General features: G+C 37.6%; 1 protein-coding gene across 4 annotated transcripts in view; it reads left to right on the top strand.

The window, feature by feature from the left end:
* REV3L (REV3 like, DNA directed polymerase zeta catalytic subunit) overlaps positions 1–15,207 on the top strand; it is a 255,690-nt gene extending 240,483 nt beyond the window's left edge. For all 4 annotated transcript variants that reach the window (XM_007484438.3, XM_007484437.3, XM_007484439.3 and 1 more), the window contains exon 32: positions 14,062–15,207. In XM_007484438.3, the coding sequence (XP_007484500.1) occupies positions 14,062–14,202 (141 nt within the window). In that variant the 3' untranslated portion in view covers positions 14,203–15,207. The remainder of the gene's footprint in view (positions 1–14,061) is intronic.
* Positions 15,208–19,604: the final 4,397 nt, after the last annotated feature.

Raw genomic sequence — 19,604 nt, 5'->3', positions numbered from 1 at the left:
TATTTTTTTAATAGAAGCATTAGGGAAACACTGGTGTTTCTTGAGAGGGAAAATGACATGCTCAGAGACCTAGAATTTGGGAATATCAATTTGGCAGCTCTGGAGGTTGAATTGGAGGATAAAACACACAGACTCTTTGAGTAATTGTTTCAACAACAGAAGAACTCTACATAAAGTAGTTCTTGATAGGAAATGTGAATGAAGGAAAGTGAAAGTGTCTTTAAAATGAGCAAAATGTGTTGAATTTGTTGCAAAATAGCATGATGGCAGAGGATCCTAGGCAGCAGGAGTTTTGGAAAAGAAGACAATCTCTTTAATAACTTCCCATGGAGACCAATAAGGACACTATTAAAAGTAGTTCAGAAGAAAGATAATGATGACTTGGACTGGGGTGGTGGTCATGTGAGTAGAGAAGTTAGAAATGAAAAACACTATGGAGACAAAAGCATCAAGAATAAGCAACCACTTCCTATTTAAATACAAGGAGTTGGGGAGGAAGGGATAGTGATGAGACAGGAAAAGTCAAGGTTCCCTTCAGTCTTGTAAACCTGGATGAGTGGAAAGATATCAACAAAAATAGAGAAGTTAAGAAGTTAGAGAAAGAGGTGGAGCCTAGGGGAAAGAACTGCATTTTGGACATTTCTGAGTTTGAGATGCCTATGAGATAGATGTCCATAAGGTGATTTCCAGCTGGCAGTTTGTGATGCAGAACTAGGTCAGGAAGAACATGAAAGCTTGATGTGTAGATTTGGGAACCATTTGCTTAGAGATGATTGAACCCACTAGAGCTGATGAGATCACTAAAAAAGATTATAGAAAAAGAAGAGGGCCAAGATAATTCAGAGTTCATTCATGCATAGGAGATGGACATGGATAAGGATCCCAAAAAGCAGATTAAGAAGGAAGAGTCAGACAAGTGGGAGAAGCAAGAATAATCCCTAAAACCCAGGGAGGAGAGAACATTCAAGAGGAGGGAATGATTCATACTATCAGACACTGCAGATCAATAATGGAGGATGAAGACCCAGAAAAGACCATCAGACATCAGATAAGAATTCACTGGTAATCTCGGAGAAATTTCAGTCCTGTGGTCGGGCTAGAAACTAGACTGCAAGAAGTGAGAACCATGTGAAGAAGTGGTAGCAATGAGTGAAAACAGGTTTTTCCTAGGAATTTTACTAAGAAAGAGGAGAGGACTATATAATGTGCTATCTTGAGGTGGTGGCAGAGTTGTAGGTAGGGAAAGAGCTAAGAAAAGAGGAGAAACAAGCTCCTAGGCCAGATTGAATTAATAGTACAGGGAAAGTAGAAGAGCCACTCTTCCTCCAAGACTGAGCAAAGGAGAAGGAAGGGAGTTAGACAAGGGAGGGTAGGGAGAAGGTTAGGGAAAGGGGGAGGGAGGAGAAGGGGCTGTAGGTAAAGTGAATTCAACAGGGAAGGGAGCAGCACAGCCCTGAGGGATAGCAGGGGCCACCACCATTGTGGAAAATGACCCGTAGAGGGAAAGTGTAAGGATAATTTTAGGGTTGTGACCCAATCTAAATTAATTTTTGGTCTCCAGGGAATATCCCAAATAAAATACCCATGTCAGTTTTTAATTTATGGTGGTTTAATTAATATAGAGGGAAGGAATTAAGGAGAAGGGAGAGGGAAAAGGTGTAGGATTTCTCCCACCTGGCCTGTGCCAGGGAGAGTTCAAAGTCCTCCACCACGAGGTCTCTGAAGAAGATTAGTGGCTTTCTAAGAGGATAGTGTTTGGAAAGTAAAGGAGAAAGAATCGGCCTAAACTCCGAGAGAGCTCAGTGAAAATACCTCACCTGAACCAGGCTACTCAGCTTCCTCCAGTATGGTATCAAGGAAAACTCACCACTAACCCCGGACAATAGCAGCCTCTACTCAAGTTGCCGACACACTCAGCATGCTCCGCCAGCCACCTCTCTGCTGCCAAAAATTCCAGAGAGAGGAAGTGACGTGAAATATATAGACAGTTTTTACATCACTTTCCTACATCTTACAAAAGGAATAGTGTGGTTGGACTTTCCAAGGAAGAACATTAGAAACAGAATTGGGAAGCAGAAGCTTATAACCTATAACAACCTTATTTTTGTGACAAAATATAAGGCAAGGTCTTGTGCTACAGGAAGACTGGGGGGAGGTGCAGGGTAGGAAGCAGGTACATAAAGATGTCAGAGTATGTGGATAAGGACTTGAGTGGGAGGCCCAGCTGAGTTAGATAACCCAAATTTGTCATGGACCCATCGCTGTTGTTCTGTGACTTCCTTCAGCTGTCCATATGGAGAGGAGCAGAAAAGGGAGTGAAGGCCACCAAGGGGTAGGATTCAAAAAAGGATTTGTGGTGAGAGGACAAGCATGCACGAGTTGCAAGGGGTGAGAAGAGTATAAACTTGAACGGCTTAATTTATAGCTTCAGTGTTTGGGAAATGAGGCCAGGGCAAGGGCAATGGATTGGGAAGGCAGCAAGTAGCATAGAGTGATTGGAAGCTGTGAGGACTAAGATTGTTCTTTGGAAAGGCAAGATGGATGCAGGGAGAGATAGAAAAGGGAGGTTATGTCCAGATTTTCACATTTCTGCATCATGGAGGTCAAATATTTGTGGTGATATGGTCAAGTGTGTAACCACAGATGAAGGCTGTGGGCATTGAGGAGGTTTGATAAGTTGGGAAGCCAGAGCATTGGAGGGCACTTGAGATGTGACCGCAGCTGGTATTTGCCTGGAAATTCTGGGACACCTTTAGAAGAATGTGAAGTAAGGTTGAGTCAGGACCTCACAAGTGCTGTAATCAAATGCCATTGAGGCAGAGCTCCCTCACAGTGATATGTTCTAGAAAGCAACATTGTTTTTAATACCTACATAACCATTTGGTCTGTATAAGCTTTTGGTCCCTATAAGCTTTTCTTGATTTTAAGTTTACAATTCTTTGAAAATGTAAAAGCACTGTCACATGGACGTTTACATGTTTTTGTCTCACAGTAATCAGTCATTTTATGCCATGCCTTGTGGTATCTGCCCAGCTCTCAGTCAAAGTAGAATTGCAGTCTCGACAGACTCTACAATATGCCTTAAGTTCATATTCAATGAAATGCAAAACCAAATTTGGTTTTGCTAGAGGACTTTCTATCCCAAAGTACATTATAAAACAGTATCAGAATGAGCAGCCATAGAGCCTTAAACAAATATCCTTCTTGACTAGGAACAGTTCCCCTAAGAAGACTGGTGAAGATCAGAGGTAGCACAGGATCTCTTTCCAGTTCTTCTCACTTCCTGATCTTATCTGTAAAGACTGCGCGGGTAGGGTAGCCTTTGATACCATGGCTTTTGTTAGAATCCTCTTTCAGTGCTGAGTGCTACTTCTCATACCAGTGGAAATACCACTGAAAAACAATATTGGAAATAAAAAGCAAGCATGGCCAGAGGCCTTTAAAGGAGGAGGAATTCCTTTAAAAAGAGGACATTAAAATGTGTAGCTGCCCCTGGAATAGATTTGAGTTAGATTGTCAGCCTATGGTAGTAGCCACTTTAAAATATGAACTTTTTAAGTCTAAGTGCATCCTTTACTGGACTCTCCAGCAAGAATCTTAAAACTGAACATTCCATTGAATCCAGTGAAGCAGGTAACACCTTTTTAACTTATTTATCAAGGAAGCAGAGAGTTTAATTAAATCTTTATTGATTTGTTCTGGCCCCTGAGTGTAACAACATAGAGCTAGAGTACAGGAATTATGTATTTGGGAGTAAATTCGAGTCCCTAGGCAGTGTTCTAATGAGAGAAAAGGCTTTCTCATGGAACTGCCGTGCTCATATTTCCTACAGAACAGTGAAATGTTCTTGTCTTCGCAATCTTGCTTGTCATCAGCAAAACAAAGAAGGCTTGCTGCTGCTGCTGCTCCTGCTTTATGCCTTTCTATCAACTTGAAAGAAAGAGAATTCGGACTATTGGCAACTACGTATCACAAATTATTCAATTCTTTGCCATTGCAAAAAGCAGTACTATGAATATGTTTAAACATATACATTCTTTCCCTCTTTGATTTCCTAGGAGGATAGCCCTAATAATAGTATTGCTTGTCAAAGTATATGCACAGTTTAATAGCTTTGGGGGCGTAGTTCCAAATTGCTTTCCAGAATGGTTGAACTGAAAAACTACCTCTTCATAACCTTTGACCATTGATAAATTGATAAATCAATTGTGGAATAATGTAAATTTGATTCATGTAAATTTGACTCAGTTCCCTAAATATTTTAGAAATGAAAATCTTTATTAGAGAAACTTGATACAAAAATCCCCACTCCAGTTTCCTGCTTTTCTTCTGATTAATTCTGCATTGGTTTTTGTTAGTGCAAAGGCTTTTTAATTTTATATAATCAAAATTATCCATTTTACATCCCATGAACCTCTCTCTCTTATTTGGTAATAAAGTCTTTCCCTAGCCATTGATCTGATATTTCTTCTCTACTCCAGTAATTTACTTATAATATTACTCTTTATGTCAAAATCATGTACCTATTTTGAGCTTTTTTTAATGTGTAGTGTGAGAGCTTGGTCTGTATCTAATTTCTGTCTAATTTAAAACTTTCCAGTTTTCCCAACAGTTATCAGCAGTGAATTATTAAATAGTTTATTCTTTCCTCAATATCTGGGATCTTTGGGTTTATCCAACACTTAAGTTCTATTAATTTGCTTCTATATGTTGTGTATCTGATCTGTTCTGTTCCACTGGTCAACCTCTATTTCTTAGCAAATACCAAATTGTTTTGATGATTACAACTCTAGTGTAGTTTGATATCTAGCACATCTCCCTTCCATTTTTTGCCCATTGATTCCTTTGATATTCTTAACTTTTTTTTCTTCTCAGTGGATGTTAATTTTTTCTAGTTCTATGAAGTAACACTTTGGTGTTTGGTATGGCACTAAATGAGTTTAGGTAGTCATTTTTATTATATTAGTTTGATGTACCCATAAGCAATTAATTTCTTTTTTTAATTATAATTTATTTATTTAGAATATTTTTCCATGGTTACATGATTTGTGATTTTTCCCATCCCTCTTTCCCCTCTCCACTCCCGGAGCTGACAAATAGTTCCACTGGGTTATATCATTGTTCATAACCTATTTCCATATTGCTTATATTTGCAGAAGAGCGATCTTTTAATGTCAAAACCCCAGTCATATCCCCATCAAACCACATGTTCGATCATGTGTTTTTCTTCTGCATTTCTGTACCCACAGTTCTTTCTCTGGATGTGAATGTGGATATCTTTCTCATAAGTTCCTCTGGATTGTCCTGCTAGTAGAGAAGTCCATTACATTCGATTGTGCCACAGTGTATCAGTATGCTCTGTGTACAATGTTCTCCTGGTTCTGCTCCTTTCACTCTGCATCAATTCCTGGAGGTCGTTCCAATTCACATGGAATTCCTCCACTTTATTATTCCTTTGAGCACAATAGTATTCCATCACCAACATATACCACAATCTGTTCAGCCATTCCCCAATCAAAGGGCATCCTCTCATTTTCCAATTTTTTGCCACCACAAAGCACGTAGCTATGAATATTCTTGTACATGTCTTTCCATATCATCTCTTTGGGGTACAAACCCAGCAGTGGTATGACTGGGTCAAAGGGCAGGCATTCATTTAAAGCCCTTTGTGCATAATTCCAAATTAACCTCCAGAATGGTTGGACCAATTCACAGACTCCACCAGCAGTGTGTTAGTGTCCCAAGTTTGCCATATCCTCTCCAACATTGATCACTTTCCTTTGCTGCCATATTGGCCAGTCTACTAGATGTGAGTGTTACCTCAGAGTTGTTTTTATTTGCATTTCTGTAATCAGAAGGGATTTAGAACATTTTTTTCATGTGCTTTTTGACAGTTTTGATTTCGTCCTGTGAAAACTACCTATTCGTGTTCCTTGACCATTTGTTGATTGGGGAATTGCTTCATTTTTTTTGTAAATTTGACTTAGTTCCTTATATATTTGGGAAATTAAACTTTTATCAGAGATTTTTGTTATAAAAATGTTCTCCCAGTTTGTTTATTTCCTTCTAATTTTGGTTGCATTAGTTTTGTTTGTACAAAACCTTTTTAATTTGATGTAATCAAAATCATTCATTTTATATTTTGTAATGTTCTCTACCTCTTGCTGCTTAAATTCATTCTTTTCCCACAGATCTGACATATATACTATTCTATGTTCACCAAATTTATTCATGACTTTATTCCCTATATTTAAGTCATTTACCCATTTTGAATTTATCTTGGTATAGGGTGTGAGATGCTGATCTAATTAGACCTGATTTCTCCCATACTGTTTTCTAATTTTCCCAGCAGTTTTTGTCATATAGTGAGTTCTTGTCCCAAAAGCTGGGATCTTTAGGTTTATTGAACACTAACTTGCTGAGGTCATTTATCCCAAGTCTATTCCATTGATCCACCCTTCTGTCTCTTAGCCAGTACCATATTGTTTTGATAACCACTGCTTTATAGTACAGTTTAAGATCTGGTGTTGCTAGGCCCCCATCCTTCACGTTTTTTTCATTTCCCTTGATATTCTTTATATTTTGTTCTTCCAGATGAACTTTGTTATAGTTTTTTCTAATTCTATAAAAAAAGTTTTTTTGGCAATTTGATAGGTATGGCACTGAATAAGTAAATTGGGTAGGATTGTCATTTTTATTATATTAGCTTGTCCTATACATGAACAATTAATATGTTTCTGATTATTTAGATCTTGTTTTAATTGTGAAGTGTTTTGTAGTTGTGATCATATAATTCCTGCGTTTGTCTTCATAGATAGTTTTCCTAAATATTTTACATTGTCTAAAGTGATTTAAAATGGAGTTTCTCTTTCTAACGCCTCCTGCTGAATTTTGTTGGAAATATATAGAAATGCTGATAATTTATGTGGGTTTATTTTGTATCCTGAAACTTTGCTAAAGTTGTTAATTAAGTCAACTAAAAGGCTAGTGGAAAATTAACAACTTAAGCAATTAATTTTTGCAATTATTTTGATCTTTAAAATATTTTGTAATTATGTTCATATAGTTCCTGTATATGCCTTGGAATGTAGACTCCCAACTATTTTATACTGCCTTTTTTTTTTTAAACCCCTTACCTTTTGTCTTGATATATTCCAAGGCAGAAGAGTGGTAAGGGCTAGGCAATGGGGGTTAAGTGACTTGCCCAAGGTCACACAACGGGGAAGTGTCTAAGGCCTCTAGGCCTGGCTCTCAATCCACTGAGCTACCCAGCTGCCCACTGTCTGTAGTTATTTTCAATGGAATTTCTCTTTCTTCTCACTAGATTTTATTGGTAATATATAGAAATACTGATGATTTGTGTGAATTTATTGTATATTCTGCAACTTTGCTGAAGGAAGTTGTTTTAGTTAGGGCTCTCTAGATAAACCATCATGTCATCTGCAAAAAGTGATAGTTTTGTTTCCTCTTTTCCTATGTTTATTCCTTCAGTATCTTTTTCTTCTTGTCTTTTGCTATAGCTAGCAATTCTAGTACAACATTGAATAATAATGGTGATAATGAACAACCTCCTTTACCCCATATCTTACTGGAAAGGCTTCTAACTTATATCTGTTACAGAAAATGCTTATTCGTGGTTTTAGACAGATACTACTTATTTTAAGGAATGCCCTTTTTATTCCTGTGCTTTTCTAACTTTTTTTAATAGGAATCAGTGTTGTATTTTGCTAAAAGCTCTTTCAGCAAATGAAATAATCACATGATTTTTCTTATTGAAATAATCAATTATGAACATATTTTTCCTAATATTGAACCAGCTCTGCATTCCTGATATAAATCCAGGCTGGTGATAGTGTATTATCTTTGTGTGATACATTGATGTAATCTCTGTGTTAGCATTTTTTCTTTAATTTTTTTATCTATCAAAACTGTATCTATGTCATAGAAGGAGTTTAGCAGGGCCCCTATGTCTTGTTTGTTTATGAACTCTTCCCCTATCCATAGATCTGACAGATCATTTCTTCTCTGCTCTACTAATTTACTCATGGTGTTACTCTTTGTGTCAGTCATACATTCACTTGGAGCTTATCTTGGTATATAGTGTGAGATTTTAGTCTTTGCCTAAATTCTGCCAGATTACTTTCCAGTTTTCCCAACAATTATCAGATAGTAAGTTCTTACCCCAGTAGCTAGGTAATCAAACAGTAGGTATTACAGTAGGTAACCAAACACTGGGTAATGAGTATATACTGAAATTAATTGTCCTTTACTCTGTGGTACAATTAACTTAGAAATCGATTTTCTTTAGGAAACTTGCTGATGGCTTATTCAATTTTTTTTTATCAGATAGGATTACTTATGTATTCCATTTCCTCCTCTATTGATATGAAAAGTTTATGTTTTTATGACTTTTCATTCATTTCATTTAGATTGACAGTTTTATTGGCATATAATTAAGTAAAATGGTTTCTAATCTTTGCCTTTATTCTTTATTAGTTATGGATTTGCCTTTTTCATTTTTGATATTAGCAATTTGGTTTGTATTTTTTTAATCAAATTAGCCAGTGGTTTAACTATTTTATTGTTGTGTTTTGGGTTTTTTTAGTTGAGTGTTAGCATGTATGTATGTTTTAAGTTTCAATGTGGCTAATCTTCTTTGATTTTTAACATTTCTAATTTGATGTTTAGAGGTTTTTAATTGCTAGTTTTCTAGGTATTTTTAGTTGTATTTCTTATTTGTCAGTCTGTTTTGTTTTGTTTTTTTTATTGATGATTACTTATAGAAATATAATTTTCCACTAGGTACTGCTTTGGCAGGATCCAACACATTTTTCTCATGTTGGATCATTATTGTCATTATCTCTATTTGAATTATTGATTTTTTTCCTATTTTTTTCTTTGACCTCATTCTTTCTTTAGGACTAGGTTATGTAGTTTCTAATTAATATAGTGCTTACTCTATGCCTGGAACCATGCTGAGTCCTTTATAGTTACCTCATTCAATGTTCAAAATGACCCTGGGAGGTAGGTGCTATATTATTCCCACTTCAAAAATAATGAAATTGAGACAAATAAAAGTTAAGTCACTTGCCCAGGGTCACCACTATTAAGAGTCTGAGGCTAGATTTTAAGTTTGGTCTTGTATAGTACTGTATCACCTAGCTTCCTTGTTATTGTTATCTATGTTTCAAGGACCTTTCATTAAAAATATTAACTGCATACACATACTGCCTTTTGGTCCTAAAAAAGATACATTTAATTCTTCTGCATTTCTACATTTATTTGTGAGATTTTTGTATCCAAATACATAGTCAGATTTTGTAGAGACACTAGGCACATCTGAGAAAAGGATATACCCCTTTTATTCCCATTCAATATTCTTCAGAAATCTAGCATATTCAACTTTTCTAAAATTCTATCTTCTCTCAACTTCTTTATCATATGATTAGATTTATTTAGGTCTGAAAGGGAGAAATTGAAGTCCTGAACTAGTATAATTTTACTATTTCCTTCTACAACTCATGTAACTTTTCCTATAAGAATTTAGATGCTATGCCATTTGGCACATATATTTTAAGTATTGTTGTCTATGGTACCTTTTAGCAAAATGTAGTTATCTCTTTTAATTTGATTTTTTTGGTTACACTTTATCTGAGTTTATGAATGCCATCCTTATAATAGATTCAAATCTACCCCCCTTATATTTTATTTTTGATTCATATAAAAAATATGAATATTTTTCTGTTTCAAGTATGTTTCTTATAAACAACACATTGTTAAATTCTGGTTTCTAATCCATTCTACTGTTCTCTTCCATTTTATTGGTGAGTTCATTCCATTCACATTCAGTTATGATAGCTAAGAGAGGGTATTTCCCTCCATCCTATTTTCTTTATCACCCTATGAGTTTGATGTGCTTCTGACCACTGCCACCCTTAAATCTGCCTTCCCTCTTAATCCCACCTCCTTTTCACAACCCCATACTCTCTTTCCCTGTTGGGTAAGGTGAGTTTCTGTACCCCACTGTGTAGATGACCTTCTGTCTAATTAGACTCCCTCTATGAGCCCTTCAGAGTTATGGCAAACAGTTTTTAATTTTATTTAGTCCTTGATTTCTCCCTTATATTTATGCTTCTCTTTAGTCCTGAGTTTGAATGTCTTTGTTCTGTTAAGGTCTGATCTTTTCATCAGGAATCCTTACCAGTCTTCAATATTATTAATATGTCTTCTTTTCCCCTCAGTTTTGCTGGATAGATTAATCTTGACTATAATCCTTTTGCTTTCAAATCCTTTTGCTATCCAAAGCCTTCCATTCCTTGATAGTAGTGGCTGCTAAATATTGTGTAATTCTGGTTGTGGTTTCTCAGTGTTTGAATTATTTCTTTCTGGCTGCTTACAGTATATTTTCCTTTACTTGAGAGTTCTGGATTTTGGCCACAGTATTCTATTTTCAGATACACTGAAACTTGAATACTAATACCAGTTCTGCAACAAAAAAAAAATAGTTGTGTGATGTAGGGCAAATCCTATAACTTCACTGGATTTCAGATTCTAAATCTGTAAAAATGTTCTAGCTTCCTTTTAGGTCACAGCTCAAATCCCAACTTCTTCAAGAGGCCTTTTCCACCTTGTCTCATTCCCCTCCACTCCCCACAATTGCTATTTAAGTCATTGGTTCTGAAAAATCTTTCACCAGATGTATGGAAAAATGTATTTGTCCATTCACTGATGCTCTGTAAACAGCAATCCCTTTGAAAGCTTTCAGAACAATGAATATTTCAGATAACCAGAAATTTTACTTTATGAGCCTATTAATACATGTAAGAATTTTCAGCCTTCTCATATTCAACTTAAACCCTGGGGAGACTTGATTTAGTGGCCCCAGCCAAAGCAGACATTGAAGAGCATTTCCAAAAGAGACTAGTTTCATTACTAGAGATATTCATAAAGGAATTCTCTAACAAAGAGGACTTGAGAACTTCAGTTTTCTGATGTTGTTTCATAAGTAATAGTTAACTACCTCATGTCAAATATGTTTAAAATGCCAAATTCATGATCCAACCATTCTGGAGAACAATTTGGAATTGTGCCCAAAGGACTTTAAATGAATGCCTGCCCTTTGACCCAGCTTTATGCCACTGCTGAGCTTGTACTCCAAAGAGATAATAGGGAAAAAGACTTGTACAAGAATATTTGTAGCTGCGCTATTTGTGGTGTCAAAAAATTGGAAAATGAGGGGATGCCCTTCAATTGGGGAATGACTGAATAAATTGTGCTATCTGATGGTGATGGAATACTATTGTGCTGAAAGGAATGATGAACTGGAGGAATTCCATGTGAACTGGAACAACCTCCAAAAATTGATGCAGAGTGAAAGGAGCAGAACCAGGAGAACTGACACGCTGTGGTACAATCGAATATAATGGTCTTCTCTACTAGCAGCAATGCAATGATCCGGGACACTTCTGAGAGACCTATGATAACACTATCCACATTCAGAGAAAGAACTGTGGGAATAGAAATGCAGAAGAAAAATATATGATTGATCACATGGGGATATGATCACTCAATTGCAATTGTGAATAACATGGAAATAGGTTTTGAACAATGATACACATATAACCCAGTACAATTACTTATCAACTCCAGGATGGGAAAGGGAGGAGGGAAGAGAAAAAACTTGAATCATGAAACCATGGAAAAACATTCTAAACTAATTAAATAAATGAAAAATGAGAAAAATAAAATACCAAATTCAACCTTTAAAAAAAAGTGTAGCTCAGTGAACTACATTTGCTTATAGAAATTCTTTAGTTTTTCAGTTAGCATCAGTTCATAAATAAAGATGCTCTTCAATATTTTCACTCTCTTAAGAAAAATGGCCTAGCACTAGACAATGTTGTTACCAAATTGCTAAAGTTAAATCCATCAAGGGTCGAGTGCATCTATATTAAGTATCTGCTGTCTACCAGGCACTCTGCTGGATACTAAAGATACAAAGACAAGAATGAAATCAATCCTCCCTTCAACAAGTTTACATTGTAGAGGAGGAAACAATATATACACTTAACAAGGTAATTTTTGGAGAGGAGGCACAACAAAAAGCCAACTTCCCAAAGAGAAAAACATGTGAACTGAGAGAACAAGGTACACTGAAGGGGAATTCATTCCAGGCCTGGGGAGAGAGAAGATAGATCATAGAGACGAGATGAGAACATGTCATGGGTAAGGAACAGCAGGAAAGCCAGTTTAGTTGAACCAAGCTTATGTGAAGGGGAAATTGGTTAGAGTCCACATTCTCTCTTTGTGTTTACATTCTGTAAACTACAAAAGTAGAAAGCAGTTTACCTGTTGGTTAATCATTTTTAGCAAACGTACGCTGAGAGGTGGAAGCATTTTGGGCAGAATAAATGTCAGTGGTTTTTTTAATGCTGTGGTAGTACGATAATTTGAAGATTGTGAATCTAGAAAGGTGATCAGTTAAGTCTTTATACGATGGACATTCTTTAACATGGTTGAGGCTACATCGTTTCTTCTGGTATATCGACTTTTCTTATCCATCCCTTGGCTTATTCACATTGTATAAAAATCCCCATTCACTTTTTGAAGCACGTCTTTTTTTCTGCCACCTTGTAAAATACCCGCTGCGGTACCCCCTGCGGTAACCCCTGCACCCTCTGCTGTTCTTGGACAGCCGGCGTGCATTTTGCTTGTTTACGCTCTCCTCTCAGACTGCTACAGCGTGTCTGCGTGCGGTGACGCCGCAGCGGTGACGTAGTATGTGGGTAGCGCTCAAGACAAGTAGGATGTAGACCGCTCCTTGGCAGAATGCCCTCTTCTGTGGCTGGCTTGCTTTCAGTACGGCACAGGCTGCTGCCTTTGGGGCTGCTTGGGTAGAGCAGACTGCAGAGATGCTCGGGGGGCAATGGGGGGGGTCCCTTTCTGGCTAGCTGGCTCTCCTTCCCTGTGGGTGCCTGCAGGCCATCCTGGCTTCTGCCTCTCCCCTGGTCTTTGTTTCTGGGCTGAGCAGCCTTGCTTTGACAGCATTTGCCAGACAACAAGAGGTTGCTCTTATTTCTGGTTTTACAGAACTGAAATGACTGAGATGAAATGTTTTGGCTTCCCATTTGTAGTCTTATTGCTGGTAGAGTTCCGCAAAGGTGTGGTAAGAACTATGAGGCCACATACACAAAGGGAGAGCCATGGAGAAACATGTGAAAGGTGGTAGGTATGGCGTGAGAAGTCATTCCTCCTCCTCCTCTCTTGTATGGGACATTGGAGAGACAGAAAATGATCAGGGAGCCCCTCCACGCTGCGTTCTGTAAAGTTGGACTCACGCCTTTCCTGTTCCCTTCCAACTCTCAATCTGTTCTCTTCTGTCCTGTGAGTATAGAGGCTTTCGCAGGGTACACGAGTAGGAAGGCTTCCAGACAGGCAGATCTTGCCCTTTTATTTTATAGACGAGGACTATGAATTTAGGTCTTCAACATGCCCAGGATTTGAATTTTTTAATCCTGCCATCTCGGGTGTAAATTGTGCTCACTTTGCTGAGGGACAGACATAGAATGTTCAAACTGAAGTCATTCAGCAAACATTTATAAGTGCTTACCATGTACCAGGGATACCCCCCAAAAAAGAGGCAAAAAACACAGTTCCAGCCTCCAAGGAGCTCACTCTCTAACAGGGAAGTAGTCCTAATAGCCAAACAACCCTCAGGGAACTTGGCATGAAAATATACAATGACTGAGTGAGTGCTTGTCGCCTTCACCCACTTGTGACATTGAATGGTTTTATCATGGGAGGATTCTGCTGTATGAAAGGAATATTACTACGTAGAAGTTCTCATTTCTACTTGGGTCAGGAACAAATTGACTCGAGGAAATGTTGGCCTCTAAATTTCAGGGACCCCCATGACCAGGTCTGGGGCAGGATTCCGGGTGCATTACGTGCCCCAAGTTGCATGACAGCAACAGGCTTTAGGATGGAAACTTCCTGGATTTCACATTTAGAAGTCTGTGTATTTAAGCTGTTCTTCTTTACATGGATTTTCCTCACTTTCAGATATGCAAGAACTGTACAGGCTGCTGTGACCGACAGATCCAGTGTGTTTCACTGAACTGCCCGATACTTTTCAAACTCTCCAGAGTGAGTCGAGAATTGTCCAAGGCGCCATATCTCCGCCAATTGCTAGACCAATTTTAAACAATCAATGTTACAGGATTCCAGGTGCTAATTTTTTCATTGTTTACCACTGAGCTGTTATGCATGGTGCTTTTCCAACTTTCATCAAGTCAAGGACTTGTCATTGTCTGAAGAATACAAAGCCCTTTATGCTAAAGATTATACTTGTGGATCTCTGAATAGCTCATTTCTTAAGATGTATAAATTCCTCCTTCTTTCACCTTTTTAACATTCTGTTTTATAATGCAGATGTTGAATTAGCTCCAGTATGTTTATGTAACATCTTGTAAATCCATTGACTATGTCATGTTTACTTCCTTGTGGAAGGAGCACTGAAAACCTCTTTAAAGAAAAACCATTAGTGTGTTTTCCTTGAAATGTCAGTATCAAAACATGTGTTACCTATAGATATATAATCCATTCACTTTATAATTTTGACTGCGAAATATTTTGTAAATACACTTTTTTACTTTTCAAACAACTGAGTAAAGATAATGTGCAATGAATTTTATACAGATAATTTTAAAGTTGTTTGGTATATTTCCTCTAGGTTTTGCTCGACTCAAAGTAGATTTGTTATTTTGATCAAACTGTGCAAACAATAGTACCATGTGTAGCATTTTGAAACATTATTTTCTAAAAATTGCTGTCTTGCTTTAGCTATTAATGGGGCATTGTGAGGAACTGTGCAAAGACATTTTTGTTACAAACCTGTGGGCCTGTTGCAATACTTTAAATATAAGAAATTTTATTCCATTTTTGCTTGTTTTGTATAGACATTTCTATTGCTTCTAAATATGCTTAAAATATTTTCTTTCCTTATGTACAGTACAGTTAATCTTATTTGCCATCATCTTGAACATAAAATGTGTATTTAGAATATTTGTATAACTGTATAAAATGGAAAAAGGAATTATGTGGTCAGTGCATCGTTTTCTAAACTGGAAATCATTTTGTTTTAAAAGTTAATAATGGAAACCATATTAAAATTGAATAAAATATGGAATGTAGTCATGTGATTTTTAAGCTGGCAGTACGTGGTATTTGTGAATTTTTAAATCTTAAAGTGGCTCGATTTTATCCCTTTAATCACAAAATATGAAAGTTGGAAGAGACCTCAGTGGTCATCTAGAACAACCCATAAACAAAGGACTCAGTAATGACTCAGCATACCTGTCATGTGGTCCTCCAGCTTCTGCTTGAAGATTTCCAACAAAGGAACCCACAACCTCTCCAGGCAGACCTTCCATTTTTTATAGCTCTTATTAGGAAATTAGGAACTTTTCACTGACACCAATTTTTTGAAAGAAGAAAAACTTGATATATCTTACACTATGGGCAACTTGAGTTTTATTTATTCTGGTCACAAATTTTTTTTTAGTTGGTGAAAGTTGCTGTAGAAAAAAATTTTTGCAACCTAGTTCTTTAAGAGTGTTCCTCAGTACTGAGTTAATAGGCTAATGAACCATGGCTTCATGATACATGAAAGAACAAATAATCATAATGCAACAGCTACTGGTTTTGTCCCAAATAGGGCCCAACTAGACTCTAAGGCTCAGGCTGAAGATAAATATAAGTATACCTTCATTTTCCTTTGAAAGTCCTGGTTGGCCTTTAGTAATAGGCCAAGTACTCCAGTGTGCCTTGCAAAATGCTGCTTGGCAAAACCATATCTATTAACTAAATACACTCTAATACTGAATTCTACCCTGATGTCTTAGAAAAACTATTGTACAGTCTATTCGGGATCAGCAGACATTTAAAATCATAACTAACCCCAATCGTTGTGCTCCACAAAGGACAGAATTCAAAGTGAGACATTTAATAAAATGGCATGGCAAAATGACAAAACGTCCCCCATCCACACAGAGACATGTTCTCCCACAGGTTGGCACACCACTGAAGGCATAAACCTAAGCCCCTGGGTCCAGAGATAAGTGTCAAAAGGCACACACAACAGGAAATGCCTGTGTCCAAAAAACTTGCATGGCCAAGTCATCTTACGGCTCCAGTGCTTCCAAGATCCGGCTGCCCTTTAATGAATGCTAGCATCTCCTCTCAGCTGTCACTCTTTGCAAATATTTTCAGTTGTAATACGGCTTCTTCCCCATAGGAGAAGAGAGTCTGTCAGCTCTCCGGAATAATAGACTCCAGGGTTATCTTTGGCTCTTTTATTTGATGCAAACCCCAGCAGCTAGCTACTTAGAAAAACCCTTCCGCCTTTAAAATCGATCTTTTAAACGCTTTCTCTTGTGATGTCCCTCAATCTAAATTCTTACCCGACTTAAATGCCTTTTAACCCATCATCTCCATAGATTGCTAACCTGAGACCCTTTCAGATAACCTTGAGATTCCCACTTTGCAAAATCACAAAGGATTTGAGAAGAGTTTGGGGTAGGAATAGATCTTTCAATCCTGCATAATATTCCCAGTTGCAATGTAACTAAGCTGTACTAGCCAACCCAAAGACCTATCCCACAGGCTTGCAACAAAACCAGACCTCCCCCCCCCCCCCCCATTCTAGTACATGGAGGTCTGGGCACCAGGCTCCGAGCCCAATGTCCACAGATTTCTGCAGGACAGAAGAACAGAGGGAACATGGGAGGACACATATCTAGCCTGTACCCCTCCTTCCAGAGCCAGAAATCACCCCATATACCTGCACACACGCACAACAGCAGCTTCATAGAGTCAAGGAAGAGGACAGGACAAGCCCGAAGGGGGCAGGGAGTGCTATGCATGGCCCCCCACCAAGGCTGAGAGACAGGGCTGAGCATCCAGCTGAATGACTGATTAAGAAAACAAACACACGAAATTGAAAGAAAATCTAGAGGTTGAAAAGCAAGAAACATTAAAAGAAAATATGCTTACCACCACACAAAGTTATCATTCTCAAAGCCAGGATGTGCCGAGACAACGAAAGATCATCGGACCCCCAGAAGAACCTGACAAAACAAAAAACCTGAATACCGCGAGGCTAGAAATAGTACAAGCCTTCTGACTACAAAAAATGAAATACTAATTGAAAGAATTCATAGATCGCCTCCTGGAAAAAAAGAAGCTGTAAAAGATGTAGTTCAGAAACCTGGTGGACTCCTCAATGAATCCCCAAGACGGAGTTGGGGAGCCTTTCCATCCAAACTCCTTACCCTTCATGTTCCCAGCCTATGCCCCATTTCAGATTGATTCAGATTCAGGATTGAAACTGTCCTTGTTTTGATTTGGTTAAAATCTACTTGAATAATTAGGATAATTGGTTTTCCAAATTGATTGTTCCCATTGGCTAGCTTTGGGATAAGATTTTACTTCTCAAATAACCAGCCAATGGTGAATGGGGGGGCCTGGGGAGGACCATCTTTGCATCAGGGACTAGGATAAAAAGAGCCTGCCTGCTCCTATTCGTTGTACTTGCTGGACTGGCCGTAGCCCTTGTAGCTCTGGTTCATGAGTACCTGTTCTTCCAAGTTCAAGATTCTTTTGAGCAGGTGGTCGTTCTCTCAAAAACCAATGCTATAAACTCCAAGCCACATAGTGGTTAAATTTAACAGTTCAATTCAGAAACAAGTTATGAAAGCAATCCAGAGAAAGACCTTTAAATACAAAGGATTGGAAATTCAAATAGTACTGAAAACGCAAGAGGGAATAGAATAAATATAGAATAAAATATATTCTGAAGAGATGCAGTGCAGGGTGAATTACCCTGAAAATGTGAGCTCAACCATAAATCAAAAAAAAAAGATCAAGGACACATGTAATACCCAGTGGAATTGCGGGTCAGCAATGGGAAGGGAGGGGGGGGAGGGAGGGAAAGAATATGATTTTTGTAACCAAGGAATAATGTTTGAAATTGACCAAATAAAGTAAAATAAAAAAGAAGGATGTTCAGTAATAAAAACAAGCTTAAAATATTCCTGGAAAGAAAACAAATCTAAAGAGATTATTTGCTTCTCAACCACCAGAAATGGCAGAAATGCAGGGGGGCAGGGGGGAAGCAGCAGCAAGAGTGACAGCAGAGAGGCCAGAGATTGCTTTCTAAATGTACCTGAAGAGATAGGGGTGAAGGTGGAAGACAAGTAGAAGTATGAGTGAAGAGACAGGCCTAGAGCATTTTAAGCAAATCTTGGCCATCCCATGGCCACTGGTGAAGCAATATGGTTTCTTTTTTTGGGTGGGGGACTGAGTCAGAAAGTGGGATGGAGCACAAGAGGGAGGGGAATGTGGGATGTGTTCAGTCAAACCGAAGCCAGGCATTGGAGGGAAATTGATCCTTGTGGTCTCTCAGGAAGAGAAGAACCTGCAGGAGAGGGGGTAAGGGGACCAAAAGACAAACAGGGAGAACGAGGGAATCCTTGTTTTCCTGGTAGGAGAGGTTCCACTGATGAATGCTCCTATAGGTGAAAAGAAATATGTTGTCTGGGAGATCTGGTGGACATTTTTCAAAATAATGAATAGGACTGTTCAAAGAAGAGGAGAGGAAGCTTGACTGAGGAGGAAAAGAGGGGTGAAGAATTAACCAAAAGGAATTAATGAGCGAACTTCAGAGAGAAACCAGGTAAAACCATCAGAGTGAGGGGAAGAAAGCCAAAGGGAATGGAGCCACCTTAAAAAAAAGAATAAGCTAAAGTAAACTGAAGAGATATCACATTGTGCTTACCCTTGGAAGAAGGGGAAGAAAATCTTAATTTAAAAAAAATAGAGAAAAATGAAGGATAATATAATCTAATTCATAATTTTAAATATGAATGGACTGAATAATCTTAATAAAATTAGAGTACAAATTTGATTATTTTTAAACTATCCCTACAATCTGTTGCTTATAAGAAAAAATTAAAAAACAAAGGCATATACAAAATAAAAATTTATTGTACATCAAATAAATCCCAAAAAAGACAGGAATGGTAATCATGCTAAAAACAAAAAAGGATAAAAATGGAAATTTTAGTATGTTGGAAAAACCAATATCCATAATATTATTAATAATATCCAAAATCTTAGCATCCAATTTCATAAGGGAAACATTAACTGAGTCACAGGAAGACAGAAAAAGTAATATAATTGCAACAGGAGACTTCAATATCCATCCTTCAGTTTTAGATAATCTATCAGATAAACCAAATGCAATATGTGGAAGTAACAATCTATAGAAGAAAAGAGCTGAAAGATGTAATAACATCTTCTAAGTGAAACTACAAAAGATTTGTGTGTGTGTGTGTGTGTGTGTGTGCATTTCTCTGCATGACATGAGACTTAGAACAAGACTTTGAACAACTGAGCATGTATATAAACCTACTAACAAACATATAAAAAGATGGACATAAAACAGAACATAATACATGAGAAATAGTTATTGGTTCAGGGACCACAAACAAAAGCACAGACTTAAATGGAGACTAAATAATGAGTAGATCAAAAAACAAAACATA

Source organism: Monodelphis domestica, chromosome 2, assembly GCF_027887165.1.
Source record: "Monodelphis domestica isolate mMonDom1 chromosome 2, mMonDom1.pri, whole genome shotgun sequence".
NCBI classification, from domain to species: Eukaryota; Metazoa; Chordata; class Mammalia; order Didelphimorphia; family Didelphidae; genus Monodelphis; species Monodelphis domestica.
This window is presented reverse-complemented; position numbering and strand designations above follow the sequence as displayed.